The following is a 273-nucleotide window of genomic DNA, read 5'->3' on the forward strand; positions in this document are numbered from 1 at the left end:
CTGCTCTCTTGTGTGTGTATGTATTATATGTTGATTAATTAATTGTTGTTAATATTTTTTGTTTGCTTTTTTTTGTTATCGTTTAATTATTTTTACAGGATAGTGAAGAGTTCCCTCAGTTGATGTGGAGTAACTCCGATATACAGACATCCAAGATTGTTCAAGTAGATTTTGTGACTGCAATCAATGCTTTGTGCATTATAACCAACGAAGGGGATGTCTTTACAGTAAATACTGAGAATGGAGAGGTAAATAATGTTTTTGTTTTTTTTA

General features: G+C 30.8%; 1 protein-coding gene across 1 annotated transcript in view; it reads left to right on the top strand.

Annotated features, from left to right (window-relative positions):
• LOC119585580 (putative elongator complex protein 1) overlaps nt 1-273 on the top strand; it is an 8,491-nt gene that overhangs the window by 3,795 nt on the left and 4,423 nt on the right. The window contains exon 3 of the mRNA XM_037934248.1: nt 99-248. Coding sequence (XP_037790176.1) covers nt 99-248 — 150 coding nt within the window. The remainder of the gene's footprint in view (nt 1-98; nt 249-273) is intronic.

The sequence above is a fragment of the Penaeus monodon genome, chromosome 20, assembly GCF_015228065.2.
Source record: "Penaeus monodon isolate SGIC_2016 chromosome 20, NSTDA_Pmon_1, whole genome shotgun sequence".
In the NCBI taxonomy this organism is placed as follows: Eukaryota; Metazoa; Arthropoda; class Malacostraca; order Decapoda; family Penaeidae; genus Penaeus; species Penaeus monodon.